The sequence below is a fragment of the Lathamus discolor genome, chromosome 1, assembly GCF_037157495.1.
Source record: "Lathamus discolor isolate bLatDis1 chromosome 1, bLatDis1.hap1, whole genome shotgun sequence".
Lineage (NCBI taxonomy): Eukaryota > Metazoa > Chordata > Aves > Psittaciformes > Psittacidae > Lathamus > Lathamus discolor.
This window is the reverse complement of record NC_088884.1, coordinates 104,779,546-104,796,810: the sequence shown is the minus strand read 5'-3', so window position 1 is coordinate 104,796,810 and position 17,265 is coordinate 104,779,546. Positions and strand designations below refer to the sequence as shown.

Below are 17,265 nucleotides of genomic sequence, written 5' to 3'. Positions count from 1 at the left end.
CAGTTACATCCTAGAAGGAAGTGACTTTCTAATCTGATGCTCAGAGACCATAGGATAAAATACGCTACAGGTGATTCAAATAAACCCAACCGATTCTTTTTTGCTTTACAGGACAGTATGCTGGACCTTCAGATACGTTGCCTCGTTCTCAGACAACAACATCGTAAGTAACCAGACTCAGTTACCATCTCTACTGTGCAGTTACTTAAAAGAACGTGAAACTTGTTAAAATCTGGTTTACTTGATGATTCTGAAGAGTACGGTTTTATCGGTCTGATTTTTTCCAAGGAAATTTCAGTGCAGGGAATTTTTCACCAACAGAAACATTACTGTTTCATGATAGAATAGTAGAATTCTTTTGGTTGGAAGAGACCTTTAAGATCAAGTCCAGCCGTTAGCCAGACGCTGCCAAGTCCGCCACTGCGCTGTGTCATGGTTGTAATGACTGTGTTAAAAACGAAACAAACCCCCCAGCTATTAAAGTACCAGACTGAAGGGGGTCTTGTTTGCTCTGTTAACCTGCAGCTACTTAACATCTTGTCACTTACTGCTTGCTACTTGAGCTACACCTTTTTCCGTAGCTTTTTTTAACAGAATGTGTATGTTTCTGCTTCTCTTTATATAGTTCTTCTTTCTCCTATCATGTATTCTGTCAGAAGAAGGCTTCTGAAAATTTGACTCTCAATGTAAGATGTTTATGCATAATGGCTACAAAGGTTTGACAAGGCTGAGAAGGAGTGCTGACTAATGAATTAATTGCTCCAATAGGAAATTTGAAGTTGGCGAATAAGTGACTTGGTACTGGCCTTGTAGCTGACAGTGGTTACCTGTTAATTAGGTTAATTAGAGAAACGGCTTGAAAGTAGTTTTGTGGGGGCTGCCCATTAACCTGTCAGGATTAACCTGTCCAGATGGCAGCAATGATAGGTTCTGAGCCCCGAGTAACAAACAGAAATCTTTCCATGTCTGGAAGACTAAGGGGCCTGTGTGCAACGTGACTGCTGAACTCTTAAATGCCTATCAGTTCATGTGATACGTAAAGATCTCATATTACTCCATACTATGATGTTCCATGGAAGGCTGCAAGCTACAGGCTACAGAGCTTGGTTTCCTTATCACGAACAATTTAATTAAAACCCCAAACAAAACTGGGCCAGTCCCAAATGAGGAAGAGCACCTCTCCACCTTGGCTGAGACTGTAGAGTCTTGCACTCAAGCTCCGTAAGGTCTGTGAAATTCAACGCTTTTTGTGCTGTTCCAACATCCTGCAGAGGAGCCTCCCCTGGCTGGTACTGTGGGATAGTGTCCTGCTGAGTAGTTAGCTGCTGCTTTAATCCATTCTTTCTTTTGCTGCTCCTTCTTCCACCCCAGCCTGCTCCTCCTGAATGACTTCTGGGAATTTTCTTTGCACTATTAAGCATAGTCGTTGCAGCTGCTCCAGGCTCTGCCTTCCTCCCCAGACAATCTTTTTCAGCTCTTCTCAGCTGCCTGTGAAACTCCCTTTTGAGCTTTAGTCAGTTTTCCAGGCAGCAGAGCCAGAAGGGACTTTGATTGTAGACAAGAATCTGAAAATACTCCTTTCTTAGTGCAGAGGACCAGAATTGTAACTTTGGCACGGTACATACCTCTGTCCTTCGCCAACATCCCCTCTCTGCTCAGTGTCCTTGCGGGCTTCTCAGTCGGCAAAGACAGTTGAAGCGGGAGGAAGAGGGTGGCTTAGGCTAATGTCCAAAATGGAGTCAGGAAAGATTTCCCCAGGGACTTCCTCTACACCTTTCCCTTGAACCCATGCATCCCTTCTTTTTTGTTTTTTGTGTTCACTCGCACAACAGGGCTTGCTTTCTTTGCTGTTTAACGCACACGTGACTGAAAATTCAGCTGCCTGGAGTAGCTTGCGTTACCAAGTGGAGCTGGCTGAAAACAAACAGCGCCTGTGCTGCTTAATTAGAATCTGAAATCCCAGCGCATTTGTGTGCCCAAATTAAGCATTCAGCTTTACAGAGCACGCAAGGGTTTCCCAGATGGCTTTCGTTCTTGTATACAGCCCTAAGTTAGCAGCTGGCAGTGCTGGAATGGAAGAGCCCTTCTTTTAAAAGGGGAAATGTCACACTCATTTGTGGTGATGCATCTTTAACCCAGCTGGCAGGGGAGGACCAGCCTTTGCTTTCACTGGGGTTGTTTTGCAAGCGTAGCTGATTTTAGTGGTCCTTCTCTCACTAAGAGAGCTTTTATATAGATTTGGAGGGCAATTGATGGTGTGTGTCTAAGCTGCAAAAGAACAGGTCCTGCGAATGAAAACTTGGCGTCTATTAAGTCATGAGCCAATTAAGGCATTATAATTGTTGAAGCAGATTGATTTTCTTTAACGAGGCTATTTAAGAATTTTTTGAAACCTTGTTTTGGGGAAACCGGCTTTGTCTGTCCTTGCAGAAATAGGACTTCCTTGAAGTTTTAGTGTTCTTCCTTGATCCTAAATTAAACTAAAGTAATTACAGTGTTCTTTTATGCTGATGCATTTTATTTACCAGCAGCTCAGGTGAAAAGGCAGAATTTTTTATTACGAGCAGTTAAATAAAATTTAAAAGTAGATCTAGGTAACATTTCTTTGCATTATCCTCCTACCTCAAATGGAAATGTATCTTTAGTCCACAATTCTTAAAGCAAGCCAAAATCACTTTCAGAACTTTTTAGTATCTCTTGAAGTTCATTCATTATCATTTTGAAGACCTGTTTCCCTTAATGAGTCGGAAAAGAAAAGAATTTATAGAGATGCTGGTAGACATTTGGCCAAACTGCCCAGAATTGGCTGTGTTGTTGCTATTCTTGCTTTTTCCTTTTTGTGTCTCGGTGGACTGGCAGCGAGTTTTGACTCTAGCCCACGTGTGAAGTTGGAGCGTGCAGGGTTGCTGCAGACTGTGTGCCATTTGCCTTCTGTAGGAAGTTCAAGGGCCTCATTTTCCAAGGTGGTGTCTCATAGTGCTTCCCTTCAATGTTTACTGTAAAAGAAGAGGCAAGAGGGGAATTCCACTGAAAAGGTGTGTGAGGAAGCGAGGCAGAGGAGACTGGGGAATGGAGGAGGACAACCACAGGGCAATGGCACAGGCCAAATGCAAAGAGAGCACGGTAGGTGTTTGGGTGTAATCAAAGTCTGTGTGCGCAGAAAACCTCTTGTGGATCAGTGTAAGGTACTCAGGGACTGTGGGGTTGGTACCTTTTCAACAGGCATCATCATCTGTGTGGGAAGGGTTGGCTCTGTACTGGTAGACACTGAGACCTTTGGGGTTTCTTCACGCCATCCTGCTCCCTGAACAAGAGTGGATTTGTCACATCTGATATGTGGATTGTTTGTTATGAGTCTGTGGTCAGCTTTGGCAGTAAATGTGGTCCTGTTTCAACGAGAGTTCACCACGCATGGCAACTGCTTCGGTGTGACTGTAAAATAGTGTGTCTTTTTTGTGGAAACTGTGCTTAAATGAGGGAATTACTTTATAGACTCAAGGTTTTCACTCCTCTGATGTCGCAGAATCAGGAAAGCAAAGGTCACCTCAGGGTCATCAGAGGTGACCTCCAGAGCAGTAAATGTTTTTTGCTTTGTTCATAATTGGACATGAAGTCTTGAAAGAGCGTGAAGTTTTGTGTAGATTTCCTTTTCCCCACAAGTATCAGGAACAGTCTCAGCCCTCAGTTTTCCAGGGTGGATTTGGTTTACTGGGAATCTTTCTTACTTGTTTTCCTGCTCTAAAATGTGTTGTCATGAGGGCTTGGAGGCTTACTTTTTCTATTTGGGCATGAGAGAAATTTCTCAGAGAAAGCCCTTAGTTGGAAATGAGGTTGAAATAAACACAGGTTTGACCTGATTGATCAAAATCCCTGTGTCAGTCCCCAAGCTTTCATCCCGTTTTGAAATGACACTTGTGTAATTCTCTGGCTTGAGGAGCTGGTCTCCAGCTAGTTTCAGGATTTGCATCACTGTACTTTTGAATAGCAGGAGTTTTGCCTGTCTGTTTTCCAGCTCCTTTTGGAATGCCTGTGTGATTTCCAGAGGAGGATAACACCGGGGAGAACATTGGGTCCCTGCCCACAAATCCTTCCCTTCCAGCCTTTTGAGGACTTCAGTAATACACTGAAACAGCAAGCAGTAGTTACCACCTGCAGGCAGAGGACTAAATTATGCTTCTAGAAACATTTGCAGACAGCCTGCTCTCTAGCAATAGTAAAAGAGAGTTTGTGGCTCCCCACTTGTAAGCTGCTTGGAGTGTCTGAACTGCTTGATGTTACAGTTATTGCTGAGATGTGCAGGAGCATCAAATTCGTTGTGTAGAGAAGAAACAGGAGGGAGGCTTGCCCTTGACATTTACTTACGTATGTACGGTAGAACACTTGAGCAGCAAAAAGAGAGCCCTTGTGACAGAAGAAGTATTTACAGCCCCTGAGAGCAGAGAGCATGAGCGTGCACAGCTTCTGGTGCACAGATGATGCTTTCTGTCCCTTGGGGACTGAGCGCAGCCCAATAGCATGCCAGTCTCTTCATGTACAAGGATGAGACTTCTCGCACCCTGTGCTGCTGTGTTAGTGTGCTAGATAAACTTAAGCGAGGAGCATTCCCCTCACAGAACTTCATCTTTGTTGTGTGTAGATGGATGTCAGGCAATGATACTGACGTCCTTTTCAAAATGTCCCGAGATTAGTTGCAAAGTACAATAAAATGTTCCTAGATTGTGTGTTATCATTTTATCATTCATTCAGGTAATGACAGGGTTTAGCAGATAGAGAATGCCAAACGTTCATAAAGAATGTGGGAGGTTGGATTCTTTTGGCAAGCACAAACCGAGTCATTTTCAGCGTCTGGTGCTTGAAAGTGCGTCTGCCTTGGCTGATACTTATCTTCTGGTTGTCTTTCAGAGCGCTGCTCCAGGAAGACCTGCAAGTCAGTGATAGCGAAGACAGTGATGACAACCAAGTCAGTTTTAGATGTTTTATACACCAGGCACGCAGACATCCCTTTGAATCATCACCCCTTGTGTTGTTCCGAATGCCTTAAGCTAACCTTTACTCTCATCCTCCTCTTTCTTTTTTGTGAACAAACCAGGTTGCTGACAATCCACTTGCTTCTTCAAGGTACAGATTTGTTCTTGAACTAGTAGCTAGACTAAATAAGGAGGGAAAAACAAACTACTTTTTAATAGAGGGGGTGGATGGGTAAGGGTTCCTGGCCCGAAGCTGCTGTTGAAAATTGGCGTTAGTTGTGTGGGGTTTTACAGAAAGCTCCAATGAGAAATGAATAATCCAGGCATGCTGGATTTTTCTTATCAACCAGAATTATATTTCCCCGACTTCTCTTCCCCTACACCAGAGTTTCTGAAGATCACACTGGAGCTAAGGGGATTCTCAGTTGTAGTAGTGGTGGGTGAGGTGTGAGTCCAGTTTTCGTTTAGAAAGAAGCCCAAAACAGCCAAGCAGGTGAAGAACGGAAAAGTGTTGGGTAGACTCACAGAGGCTGTTTCTGCTCCTCCTGTTAAGGCAGCTCCTTATAAGTAGTTCCTGCTATGTATCGTTAGTCAGAAGCAATGTTCAGGGTACACTTAATGGCCACTTGCCAGTATTATAGGAAGTGGAGAAGCACAGAATTTTCAAGGTTTTCAAGAAACTTGCCTCCGATCCATACAAATGTGTTGATTCTGGCGTATGGAACAAGTTTCAAAGATAAAAAAAAATATTCATAAGCCCATTTCAAAACAAAGGACTGCATCAAAGTCATGGCTCTGCCTCAGTTCCATCCACCCCCATTGCCAGTGCTGGAGGAAAACACTTCTGAAGCGAGGAGAGTATTGCAAAAGCTACTGCTGCTGCTTGACATGTCTGTTAACGAAGCAGTTCCTGGCCCAAGTAACAGAGAAGAATTCAAAACTTTGCGGGAAGAACATCCTGGAATGGATGTTTCTGTGTTGTTAGCCTTTCTGGCACCCTTTTCTTTTGAGGGTTGAGGCTTTCAGAAAAGGACTTGCCAGTTTTGGTTCCTTCTTAATATTTGGTTGGCTAAATGCAGCTGCAGACTGCAGCAGTCCTGCTCACAGATTTGTCTGACCTGGTTATGGAGTTGGAGGTTTTATTACTTCTGGAGTTTTTTTATTCCGGTGCTTTATCTTTTGAGCATGGCACTGTATTCCTCGGCCTTATCCTTTCTCCTCTCAGTACCAAAACAGGGGGGGTTCAGTTTTAGTTTTGAATCTTGCCATCTCAATATAATAAGAAACTTCACCTATGCTGCCTTCTAATTTTATCTCATGGTGGCCTTGCAGTGCCCAACAGTCCCAGCCCAAGACTGTGGCATCAGCACATTCCAGCAGCTCGGAGTCAGGGAGCTCCAGTGACTCAGGGAGCACCAGTGACTCAGACAGCTCCAGTGACACAGACAGCTCTTCAGACTCAGAGACAAGCAGCAGTGAAGCCAAGGAACCTTCGAGAGCATCAGCGCCTGAGGTGAATGCAGATAAAACGCAGAGGCTGCTTAATACAGCCTCTTGCCTCAGCCTCCCTGCTGTCTGAGTGCAGCCAGGACCGGAGACCTGAAATACTGTCATGGTTCAGGTGTCCCTGTTACATCTATGCTGCATCATCAGACTTTTCCTGCCCTTTGCTTCCCTTCTAGAGTTGATCAATTCAATAACCCTTAGTAACAGCATAATTAGAGTTTTACCTGCTTAACCTTGAAGTGTTTGTCTAGCACTCCTTGAGGAATTAGCAACTTCACTTGCAAAACATAAGGAAGGCGCAGATGAGCAGCACAGCTTGTCTGGGGTGTTTGGGACCCACCTCTGCTCATGCAGCTTTTCTGGGTGCTAAAGCTATGGACTGCTTCAGGATAAGACCAGCTTCATGATAGGTTAAGAGGAGCCACTCTCTCAGTGCAGCTCCTGTGCACAAGTGCCAGATTGAGCTTCTCCCAGATTGCAGCTGAAGTGATCAGACCTGCAGGAAGGGCTGGAATGTGCTTCGACTTGCTTCTGTTGGATTTGGCTCAGATAGTGCTGCACTGGCAATTCTGAAGCTTTTATTGGGAAAAGCAGACAAAGAGAATGTGGTACCTTAAGGTTTCATTATTGAGGGCATGCATTTTCTAAAAGTCTGCTGCAGAAGTGCTCATGTCCCATGATTTCAAACAGCTCCTCCAGCTTGCAAAACATTGTCAGGCCAGTGGAAAGGGAAGTGCATGGCTATATCCTATGGCCCACAGGTGATGTAAAGCAGTCTGCTGACGGTTTTGAGGTACTCTCACAAAGCCCAGAAACCCTCTAATTTATTTCTTCCCTTATCCCCCAGCCCTAGCTTTCCTGTCTTTTACCTGAGAAGCACCTCAACAAGGAAAATTTTATGTGCAGAAAACAGACTTTGAAAAGGAATATCTTTCTCGTCTTGCATCTATGCACTTTACCATCCAGCAGTTCAGTTACAGACTTTGCCCTTTGCAACATGGGTGTCTTTGGAAGGAAGCAGATGTTATGCTTCTCTTCTTTTACCAAACGCTGCCTGCTTTGTCCTGAGAACACTCCGTTGTAAGACCCTTCTTACTCCAGTGAAGTTATTTGCCACTGTTTGCCAATGAGCAGCTACTTGCCACTGATCGTTTATCCTTTTTTGATAGAGCAAACTGTTCATCCATGATGCTCGAGGAGCAAGTTAGTGCACATGGCCTGTTTGTTTATAGTTAGTTCTTCCCATGCAAAAGCACAGACTTTGACCTATGGGCTATAGTTCCTTCTTGTTTTTAAACAGAAAAGAAGCCTAGTTTTTGGAAAACGTAATGAAAACCCCTAAATCCACAGGAAAACAAACTGGGTTTTAAACCAGTTTTCTAAGTAGCTTCACTCAAAGAAAGTTGAGGATATGTCTTGTTTATCCACGTGTTCTACAGTGAGTTGAATGTGGATAGAGAAGAAAATCACAGCGGAAGGGACCCAGGAGTCTTGGTAAACCTTTCATATAGTAGAGTCTCTTTTCTTGGAGAAGAGCTGTGGTTCCTCTTGGAAGCAGAGTTGTGACTGGGGAGAATTGATGTGGGCGAGAGCATAGCTGTGCCCTGGTGTCCAGACAATGAGCTACACACTTGGGTGATGCTGACACACACACGGTAGTTTCAGAATGGGTCCCAGAGAATTGTGTCTGATTTGCAGCTTCTGTTGTCTGTTTTAGGGTTAGTTGGCTTTATTGTAATATGTCAGAGTGCTATTAGATTAGGCAGGGCTTGTAGCAATCCCATTCTCTTATCTGACTGACTTCAGAGGCCTTCAGACCTCGCTCATTGCTTGTGCCTTGCTTGATGCGGAGGGAAGTGTGTGTTGGGCTGTGTAGGCAGAGGACTCGGAAGAGGCTGGACTTGATGTGCTATACAATTCTGGTAAATGGTTTTCTCATGGTTAAACCTCAGGAGCCTGTCAGCCGACCTGTCAGACTGCAGAGACATGTGAGAGCTGGCACAGCTTCTTGTCACTTTGAAAGCAGTGCTGCGTGCAGAATATTTTGCGCAAGTGTTGCGAGGACAGCACCTAATCTGGTTTTACAATTGATGCCTTTTATATATGTTGTCTCAGTTTGCAGCAGGGTTGGTTAGTGGCAAAGAAAGATGAAACTTCCCTGTAGACTGGTCTCTTAGTGAGTGACAGGTAGGGCTAGCAGTGATCCAGGAGTGCTGTGCAACACGTCTGACCGATCCTGTGGAGAAATGGGGTCTGTGTTTCTGAAGCAGATGTTGATGTGCTCATGCTAGAGCATCCCCACTGTCTCGTGGTCTCTCAAGCTCTTTCAAACTGTTGAAAGAGGAAATTTCCCTGGGTTCTGGTAAGCTGTGCTAGGAGGGAAATAGCTCACGAAGACCTCAGTCTTTCATCTCTCCTTTCTCTTTTTGCCTGCAGCCTGACATAACAACTTCTAGTAAGTGGCAGCTTGACAACTGGCTGACCAAGGTGAACACACCAGCAGAGCCAGCAGAGATTCTCCAGGAAATTGCCCATGGGAGTAGACATGAGAAGAGCAAGGAGCTGGGAATTAGGAGCAGTTCTTCCCACCACCATGCCAAGGTGCGGGAGCCGAGTCACAAGAGCTCTGGCCAAGTGGCCAGGGATCCTCAGGACACGCATCTTCCAACTAAACAGAACTGCCACAAGTCTTCTGTGTGCGCTGAGGAGCACTCGCTCAGGCAGACCGTGGGTATCAAAAAGCCCAGCAAGGTCCCGGTGCACGAGCAGCCCAAGGGAGGCCTGAAGGGGAAGAGTGACCCTGATCCTCTCAAGGTCAGAGACCAGTCTTCCGGAGACAACCCAAAAGCCAAACCAAAAGAGAAGCCAAAATTCAGTGACAAAGAAGACCTCACGCCAGCACTGCAACAGCACCCTGAGAACAAAAAGCACAACAGCTCTCACAAGGCCACCGACAAACCCTTCTTGGGCCCCAAGCTCAGGAAAGACATTTTGCCTGGCAGTGCCCAGGAGCATGCTGCTTTCAAACCCCCTCCTCAAAGCCAGGGCACAACCCACACCAGTGCTAGGAGCAACAAGCCTGCCATCGCGGCTGACAGAATTCTCACAAGGAGAAACCTCCCGTGCCCATCAAGGAGAAGAATTCACTCTCACCATTGAAGGACACCCATGACCTTGAGCCCCTCCTAGTGAAAATAAAGCTCCCGTTCCTGTCAAGAGTCCCCCAGCCCCCTGGGGAAAGCAGTCAGCAAAAGACAGCAGAAGCTAAGGAAGTCCCTGGTGCAAGGAAGCAGGACGCGGAGGGGAAAATCACGGGCGTTCCCAACAAATCCCTTGAGAAGAAGCAGCTCTGCAGCCTGACCCACCAACTTCTAGTAAGTGGTAGCTTGACAACCGGCTAACCAAGGTGAACCCAACACCAGCGCCAACAGAGAGTCTCCTTCAAACTGCCCATGGGGAGAGATGTGCGCATCAAACTCCAAAACTTCATATGAATCCCGGAAGAAAGATTTTCTACCTCCACCACTGCCACCGCTGCCACCTCTACATCCTGCACCAAAGTCAACAAAGGTGGCTCAGAAGAGACCCTGAAGCCAGAGTGACGAGCTGTCTGCCTTTGATAACACCGCCAAGAACAAGAGCGACAACAAGGATCCTTTGATCTGCAAGCGCCGCAGACTGGAGAGTAACCAAGCTGAACTGTCAAAGGGTATCAAAGTAGGTATTTGTTATAACTAACAGGAAGTTTCCTGCAACGCGTGGGTGCTGCGTGATTCTCTTTAGAAACATGCTCTGAGGATACAGAAAAGGAAAGAAGATAAGCCAGCCTCCAGAGAAAGCTCTTTGAGGCATTTTGCCCCTTTCACGGCTATCTGTAACCATATGTCGCTAGCCCAGAAGCCTACATTGGAACTTCTCTGCTGACTTGCCATCATTTGTTTCAACTCATTTAGTGAAGCATAGTGAGAAGAGGTGCCCATGCCAAAAACTAAGGCATCGTGTTGATGGAACTAACTGTTTCTGACTGCAGGCACCTGCAAGTACAATATTGGTGTAAAATACAAAAAGGAAAAGTGGGCTGCTTAAATATAAGAAACATACAACCCGGGTATAAGTTTTTCATAGTATCATGGAGTGATCTGGGATGGGATGGAGCATTTCCCACTTGCTTGGGCAACCTATTTCAGTGCCTCACCATCCTCACAATAAAGAACTTCTTCCATCTCTCTAACCTAAATCTCCCCTGTTGAAGTTTGGTTTATAGTTTGCTTATGGAATTGTTAGTGATCCTTGCAGCTGGATCTTTGCATTTTGGGGTTGTAAAATTCAGTTATCTTGCTATTTACTAGTGGCTGGGTGTGTGTGCTCTCGTATGTTGTGTGAGTCAAGCCCGACTGTGCTCGCTCTATCAGCTGGCTTCTAACTGCTTGCTTTTTCCTTATAATGTAGTTGGCAATGGAGAATCAACAATTGTGTGGTTAAGCTAAAAATAAGTGTGAGTGGATATTAGCTATTGCTGCCTTGGTTAGTGCAAGGTTTCATGAAACACGGTGAAAAATGTGCTGCTTGCAGCCTCACTGCTTATCTAGCCATTGTGCAAGGAAACCTCAAGTTTGAAAGGTAAGGTTTTGTTTTACACCCCTCATCTGTACTTTCTAAAGCCACCAGGCCAGGCTGGCCCTGCAGCCACCCTGGCTTCTGCTTTTATAGGCACTTCTCTGGGGAGGAAAGAGAGAAGGAGAGGTTGTCAGTGACTTGCCCTCTCCTGTCTTCTCATGGCTGGGACTTACCCCACCTACCGCAAAGCAAAGGTACAGGATTTGGTTTCTAGCAGCCCAAAGCTGCTTTAGTTGTGTGAGGTTTTACAGAAAGCTCCAATGAGAAATGAATTATCCAGAATCAGATATGAACTAGAAGTGTATGAACCAGAATTATATTTGCCCATCTTCTCTTCCCCTCCACCACTGTATCTGAAGATCTCACTGGAGCTAAGGGGATTCTCAGCTGCAGTACTGGTGGGTGAGGTGTGAGTCCAGTTTTAACTCGAAAGGAAGCCCAAAACAGCCAAGCAGGTGAAGAACAGAAAAGCGTCGTCGGGCAGACTCACTGAGGCTGTTTCAGCTCCTCTTCATAAGGCAGCTGATTTTAAGTACTTCCTGCCACGTATTGTTAGTCAGAAGCAACAGTTAAGGTGGATTTAACGGTCACACGCCACTATTGAAAGGTGGAGAAGCCCAGACCTTTTCCTCGAGGAGAGCACTGACGTACACGTTTGGCTTGACACGTGTACTCTTCAAGCACAGGGTAAGGGTCCACAAAGTCAGATTTGCAGAAGGGCACGCCAATTCTTGCCTTAAGCTGTGTCTCTGCAAGCTCTTAAATGCACAAGCTCAGGCTGGGCACCTGGGTTAGGTGGAAAGAGGCTGGGCAGTATTGTGTCCCCAGTCAGTACAGGCAGCAAAAGGGTGACTTGGGTCACCTGGAAACGACGACGCAGTTTTAACAAATTGCACAAGGCGTGTTACACTGATCTCCCATGGAACAGGCTGGAAGCTTGCTTTGGTGATGGAGGGAAAGATCTAGAATTCTTGTCAATGTCTATGACTTGTGATACGGTACCTTTGTGACGTAACAGCATTCCAGTATTTATGTGCGCAGAGCCTCCCCCTGGAGACCAGTCGATCTCCCAAGAGCGTTGTAGGGGATCAGACCATCGTGGCTGAAAGCTTTCTTCACAAGGAACCTGACACAGGATTCGCCCTTTCCACAGAAAATCTTCAACCAAGCATCACAGAAGACTGTGGAACCGGCAGGGAATCTCAGAAATTGGGTTGCAGGGATCAGCTCTCACCAACCAACCACCCGGTGAGCAGTTTTCAGCGTAGGGGGGAGCAAATCCTCTTGGTCAGCAAATGAGCAATTTGTGGAACTGATAATTTGCACCGCACCAGAGATGTGCTCGTTTATTGGTTTTTAGATTAACAGCGTGTATTTGGCGGAGATGATTTAACACGGCACTCACAACCTAAGGGGGTTCCTCAGCAAAGCCCGCAGAAGCTGCAAGGGCTGCTATGAGGTCTCCACGCACCCTCCTCTTCTACAGGCTGAACGGCCCCCACCCTCTCAGCCTGTCTTCATCCGTTGTGGCCTCCTCTGCACTTGCTCCAACAGCTCCATGTCCTTCTTACGCTGAGGACACCGGAACTGTGCACAGTGCTGCAAGTGAGGCCTCACAACCCTCCCCTTCTTCTTTTGTGGGGTTCTTGGGGGTTTTTGTTTGTTTTGTGGGGGGTTTTTTCTTTTCTTTTTTTGGGGGGTGGGTGGGGGTTAGTGTGGGTTTGGGTTTGTGTTTTTTGTGTTTTGCTTTTGTCACCCGAGCACCAAGGAGTTTAGAACTGGCTTCGGAAGCGCTCGCAGGCTCAGTTTTGCAGCGCTGCCCCGTAGCTGTCATGCCCAGGGAAGAGAGGCAGATCTCCGGCCTGGATCTCTGCGCATGCAGTGCAGAGGACAAGGGACACTGCACCCCGGGTCTCTTTGCTGTTCTTCCAGCAGTCCTGGAGCTCTCTCATGTCACGGTTAGGAGAGAAAAACGCCACCGCAGCTTCAGCTCCCAGGGCCCCCTCGGCTGCGTGCGCTGTGTGAGGCCGCCCGAAAGCGCTCGCTCCGCTGCGGCCTGCACCCGCCCGGGTGGCCATGGCAGCGCGGCGCCGCTTCCAGAGCTCGCGCGCGTTCCGTAACGCCCGGGCACGTTCTGGAACCCCCGGGCGCGTTCTGGCACGCCGCGGCGCGACGCAGCTGCCATTGTTAGCTCCCGGGATCCGCTCGCCCTGCGGCGGGGCGGGCCGGGGCGGCTTTCCGCGTCAGGCCGGAGCGCCGAAGCGCGGCCAGCAGCGGCGTCACGGAGGTGCCAGGGAAGGCGGACGGGACCGGCTTCCCAGCGCCTGCCTGCAGCTGCCGGGGACAACCCGCGGGGCAGGGCGGGGCGGGGCGGCCGGGGCCAGCAGCCGTGGGTGCTCCCCGCAGCCCGTCTTGGTTGCGGTCGTCGCGCGGCGACGTGAGCTCTGCCCCCTCGCGTTGTGTAAGTTAATAACGGAGCAGCTGCTTTGGAACGAGAGCTCCCGAGTGCATGAACCAGCGGGGAGGAAAGCGCGTGGTTACGTACCCAGCTGGTGTGCAGGGAATGGAAGCAAAGGCGGGGGTAACTGCTTCAGACGGGTTACATGAGTAGTGCCCGCGCACCCCCAGATCGATGCTGCATCAGAGCGGTTGACGCTCACATGCTTCGTAGCCATGTTACGGATAAGCTGGTGCCCGAGCAGGCTTCCCCAACAGCCTGCTTAGTCAAACCTGGGCATGCATCTCCCTGCAGATGTTATCCCCATGTGACATCCCTGCAGCGGCTGAACGTTTGGAGAGCACGGATGTAGAATTGCAGAAGTCCAAAAGAAGCTGGAATTCTTTCAAGATGTGCTTCCTGCTTCTCCTACCTTTGTGTATTTTTAAATTCAAGTGGACCTCTTGTTCTTTTAAGGCTGTTTATTTACCAGCAAAAGTGACATTTTTCATGGTTCGGTGCGGGGGGGGGGGGGGGGGCGGACAAATATTAGGGGTTGGCTTGCTTTCAGACGTGTAAACTTACTTAAATGCACGTCTATTACTCAGTCTCACCAGCTGCACGTTGAGGTGGGTGCCTGACAGGCATCCCGTCTTTCCCATCCGTATCTTTGTGTGGCTTGCAGAAGGGTTATCCCATGGTATCTGAGCTGGGATGAAAACCATGACCCAGAGCTCAGTTGCTTCACCTAATCATCAAAGCATCGGTGCTCCTGTTTAGTATCAGTCGCTCTGGGTGGCTTCACAAGGTTTCACATCAAGCTGCTGTGGCCTCCTCCGCAGCCATAAATCATTTTGCTCACTCAGGAGTGTGAGATGCTGCAAATGAATGCCACAAACTGAAACAGAAACGTTTTCAGTCGTATTTCTTCCTGTTGGAGATTTGTAGCTTCTACTCAGGCGTTCTTGCACTTTAATCTAGGCTTGCTCTCCATGTCTTTGTGTTTCCAGGCTTGTTTCTTTTCTTCTGCTGTTACAGTGATGTGAGGGGGTCGCTCTCTTGCAGTAGTTGATGCAACATCCTTCCCCTTGTTTTCTCCTCGCTTCCTGAACACTGCTGCTTTGGATTTGTATTTGGAGTTACCCTTTAATCCGTAGCTGTATTTTTAATGCTTGTTTTCTCTCTTCACTCCTTCCCCTTTCCACAGCTGTTTCCATTCATCAGAGGGCTATCTGCTTCTCTGAAGGGAGTGCCCTGATGGCATATTTAAAGTTGAGCTAACTGTACCGGAGCCTATAGCCTGGCTTGTCTTCCTCTTGGCCAAGCCTGTAGTTCTCTTTAAGAGCCGACCTGGAATGCAGCGTCACTGCTGGGGGAAGGGGAAAATGGCTATCTGGGTTCTCCCGGTCATGATGCAATGCCAGTGGGACAGCCCAGGCTCTGTGCGTAGCTCCCTGGAGATCTTGACCCAGACTCCTTGCCTTAGGCAGGTATTCATGCAGGTGCCGTGTAGCTCTGTGGCTGGAATGATGAAGGGCTCAGCAGAGACTGGCACAGATGCTGGCTTAGGTCCCTGCTAGTCCTTTGGGAAACCTGCCGTGAGAGTCAGTTTTCACGTGGGGGCTCCTGCTGCCTTGCTGTTCCAGGCAGGTGAACACTGACTGTATTTTGTTGTTCCTAAACAGCTAAGGGCAGTCTCTGCAAACGCTCATTACAATATAGTGATGAGTGTTCGTGGCTCTAACAGGTCTCTCTGAAACCAGCAGGAGTGCTTACGGGAGCATTCCCAGCATTTACAAGCTTTTCCAGAAGTCAGTGTCTTGAAGTGTAGGTGTGTTTGATGCAGAGATTGTGCCTCAGCCTGTCAGTATTGAGGATTGTGCAGAAATGTGTCAAAGCAGTGAACCTCAGAAATCCAAACGAGTTGTTGTCTTGGGTAAGAAATCCGTCCTTTAGCTTACATCTAACCTTCCTGTTGTGTAGTATTTCACACCGTCATCCTGAACGTAGCTGAAAGACGATTTAGACTGCTAGGGAGAACTGGGGGATTCACACAACTCTGAAATAGCTGCGGGAGAGTGCCGAGGGGTGAGGGTTGTGTACCTCTGTGTACCTTTGCAGTGAAAAATAACTGTGGAGACTGTGTGCAGAGACACACACAGACAAAGGAAATAAACAGGTGGGGTTTATGTTTTGTTTGCTGTAACAGGCATTCTGGACATCCCTGTCCTGTAATGAGTCGCTGCTTTGGAAAGCGGAGATTTTTCGTGTTTGCTCCTTTGGCTTTCTCTTTTCTCTCTCTGCTGACTCTGAGGAAGGACGTTCCTGGCTTGCCCTTTGTGACTGTTGAAGCAAAGCTTGAGTGACATCTACTGAGTACAACGTGGTGTTCTTTTGTGAAAAAGATGTTCAATCTCTTTTTTTCCTCTTCCAGTTGAAGATACTCCATTAGTATTGACGTGACTCACCTGAAGGTGTCATCATGGACAAGGGCAGCAGCAGTAGGTATGGATAATTTGATGTATTGGTGGCTTCCCAGGTGCTGTGACAAGTTCTGAGAGGTCTGAAAGCAATAATCCCCCCCATCAATGCAAGCATCATAATGACCGAGTGCGAGAGGAGGAGTTTCAGATCTAACATTCTGTCTTTACAAAAGGTATCGATTCTTTGGTAAACCAGAATCTGTTGCAAAACAGACAGTGTTTAACACTGGAGATCAACGTGACCCTCGTGTAGATGTAGCGCTTAGGGCCACCTTTCAGTGGTGGACGTGGTAGTGCTAGCTAATGGATGGGCTGCATAATCTCCATCTCCTTTTCCAACCTGAATGATTCTGTGATTCTCACTGATGAGAGCAGCCCCTTGTCCCATGGAAACTACTCATCACAGGGGGGTGAGGTGTTTGCTTACAACGTACCTTGCCTTGATCCTTAATGCAGCAGCCCCACTGCTTCACATCGTGTCCTTTCCAGAGCCTCAGCACGGCAGGGGGCAATGTTGCCATCCCAGGGATCTGTGTGAAGCCACCCAGCCCTTAAAGTAAGGATTTCTGCACTCGCTTGGGTTTCTGCACGCATTTGGATTGAGAAAAGCAATGCTGGTTCATGTGGTTATGGAACATTTTATGGCATTCAGAGTGATAAGTGAATAATGGCAAGGAAGGTGATGCAAACTGCTCCTGCTGGCTGCCAAAAACTAGTGGGGCGCAGCCTCTGCTGCAGTCTGGTTCCTGGGAGAAGGTGATTTCTCCTTGAAATCTGTTTTCATCAATTTAAATATTGAAGGACCAAGGGTTGTTTTAATTTCTTTTCTCAGAAGTGTTTGATTCCTACCATGTGTAAAGCAGTTTCTTTCATAACAGGCTGCATCCAACTCAGTCTTGTGGTGTTGTTGAAGTTGCTGGGTTCTTTTTTAATTGTTTCCGGTGTTTTACTCAGTTTCTTCCCTTTGCCCTGCTGCAGCTCTAGCCTCACCGTCGCTATGCTGTGCGGTGAAATCTAGTTGCTTTTTCATGATTTGCCCAGCACGGATGTGCTGCTGGCAGGCAGCTTTGGCTCTGGAAAGTGCTAAGTTTAAGAAGGTGCTATAAAGCAAGGCTGTGTAAAAGAGCTTTGCTGATTCAGGGTCAGCAGAGAATTTTGCTGCCTCAGGGTTCTTCAGACTTGCCATTGCTTACAGCACACAGCTTCATTCACCTTGTGAAGCTGGTTTTTGTGTATGCTTCCACGTATGGGTTTC

General features: G+C 47.4%; 1 protein-coding gene across 1 annotated transcript in view; it reads left to right on the top strand.

Annotated features, from left to right (window-relative positions):
• Positions 1-10,211, top strand: part of LOC136006344 (AF4/FMR2 family member 1-like) — a 60,547-nt gene extending 50,336 nt beyond the window's left edge. Inside the window, 6 exon segments of the mRNA XM_065664372.1 lie at positions 112-163; positions 4,903-4,964; positions 6,251-6,480; positions 8,910-9,564; positions 9,567-9,824; positions 9,880-10,211. Of these exon segments, the coding sequence (XP_065520444.1) occupies positions 112-163; positions 4,903-4,964; positions 6,251-6,480; positions 8,910-9,564; positions 9,567-9,824; positions 9,880-10,211 (1,589 nt within the window).
• Positions 10,212-17,265: the final 7,054 nt, after the last annotated feature.